This window comes from Egretta garzetta, unplaced genomic scaffold, assembly GCF_000687185.1.
Source record: "Egretta garzetta isolate BGI_Z169 unplaced genomic scaffold, ASM68718v1 scaffold233, whole genome shotgun sequence".
Lineage (NCBI taxonomy): Eukaryota > Metazoa > Chordata > Aves > Pelecaniformes > Ardeidae > Egretta > Egretta garzetta.
In genome coordinates, this window is record NW_009259194.1 from 183,923 (window position 1) to 184,975 (window position 1,053).

At 62.1% G+C, this 1,053-nt stretch overlaps 1 protein-coding gene across 1 annotated transcript in view; it reads left to right on the forward strand.

The window, feature by feature from the left end:
* RHOBTB2 (Rho related BTB domain containing 2) overlaps positions 1-1,053 on the forward strand; it is a 6,707-nt gene that overhangs the window by 2,658 nt on the left and 2,996 nt on the right. The window contains 4 exon segments of the mRNA XM_035891395.1: positions 219-337; positions 421-571; positions 695-783; positions 994-1,053. The exon segment at positions 994-1,053 is cut by the window's right edge and continues 46 nt beyond it. Of these exon segments, the coding sequence (XP_035747288.1) occupies positions 219-337; positions 421-571; positions 695-783; positions 994-1,053 (419 nt within the window).

Below are 1,053 nucleotides of genomic sequence, written 5' to 3' on the forward strand. Positions count from 1 at the left end.
AGAAGAGCCGCAGCCCAGCTGCAGCCCAGCCCCGAGCTCCGCTGAGCTGGTGGGGGATGCTGAGGGCAAAAAATGGAGATCTTTAGGACAAATTATAGGATATGCCAGGCTCTATCCCCTTCCCTCTGCTGTCCCTGGCGTGAGACATTTTGTGGCAGGGGGTGGCTGAGCCCTGGGTGATGGGATGGTCCCAGCAGCATCCCTCTGCTTGTCCCCAGATGTCACCTTCGTGCTGGATGACGGTGCTATCAGTGCCCACAAGCCCCTGCTCATCTCCAGCTGCGACTGGATGGCCGCAATGTTTGGCGGCCCCTTTGTGGAGAGCTCCACCAACGAGGTGAGGAGGGGCCCCGGGATTTGTCCCGGGAGGGTGGGACGGCTGGGGACGGCCATGGGGTGACAGCCGGTGGTGTCTCGCAGGTGGCACTTCCTTACACCAGCAAGAGCTGCATGCGGGCGGTGCTGGAGTACCTCTACACCGGGCAGTTCAGCTCCAGCCCTGACCTGGACGACATGAAGCTCATCATTCTCGCCAACCGCCTCTGCCTGCCGCATCTGGTGGCTCTCACCGGTGAGTTGGGGTGGCTACAGTGGGACAGCGTCCCTCCCTGTCCCTAAGCTTGGTGGCAGCCCAGTGTTCCCACTGTCACCCCATCCCAGCTGCCCTGTAACCCCCCCCATGTGTCCCCCACAGAGCAGTACACCGTCACTGGCCTGATGGAGGCAGCGCAGATGATGGTGGACATCGATGGGGACGTGCTCGTGTTCCTGGAGCTGGCTCAGGTAGGACCCGGTGGGACAGGACCCTGTGCCGGCAGGGTGCTGGGTGGTGCCATGCAGGAGGGATCCAGCAGCTCCTGGGGGTGATGTTGTCCTGGCAGAGAGGACAGCCAGGTTTGGTCTTGGATGTCCATGGAGGAACGGGGTGAATTCCTCCTGCTTCCCCGGTGATCCCTGCCGTGGTGGCTCTGACACGGGCTCCATCTCTTCCAGTTTCACTGCGCCTACCAGCTCGCCGACTGGTGCCTCCATCACATCTGCACCAACTACAAC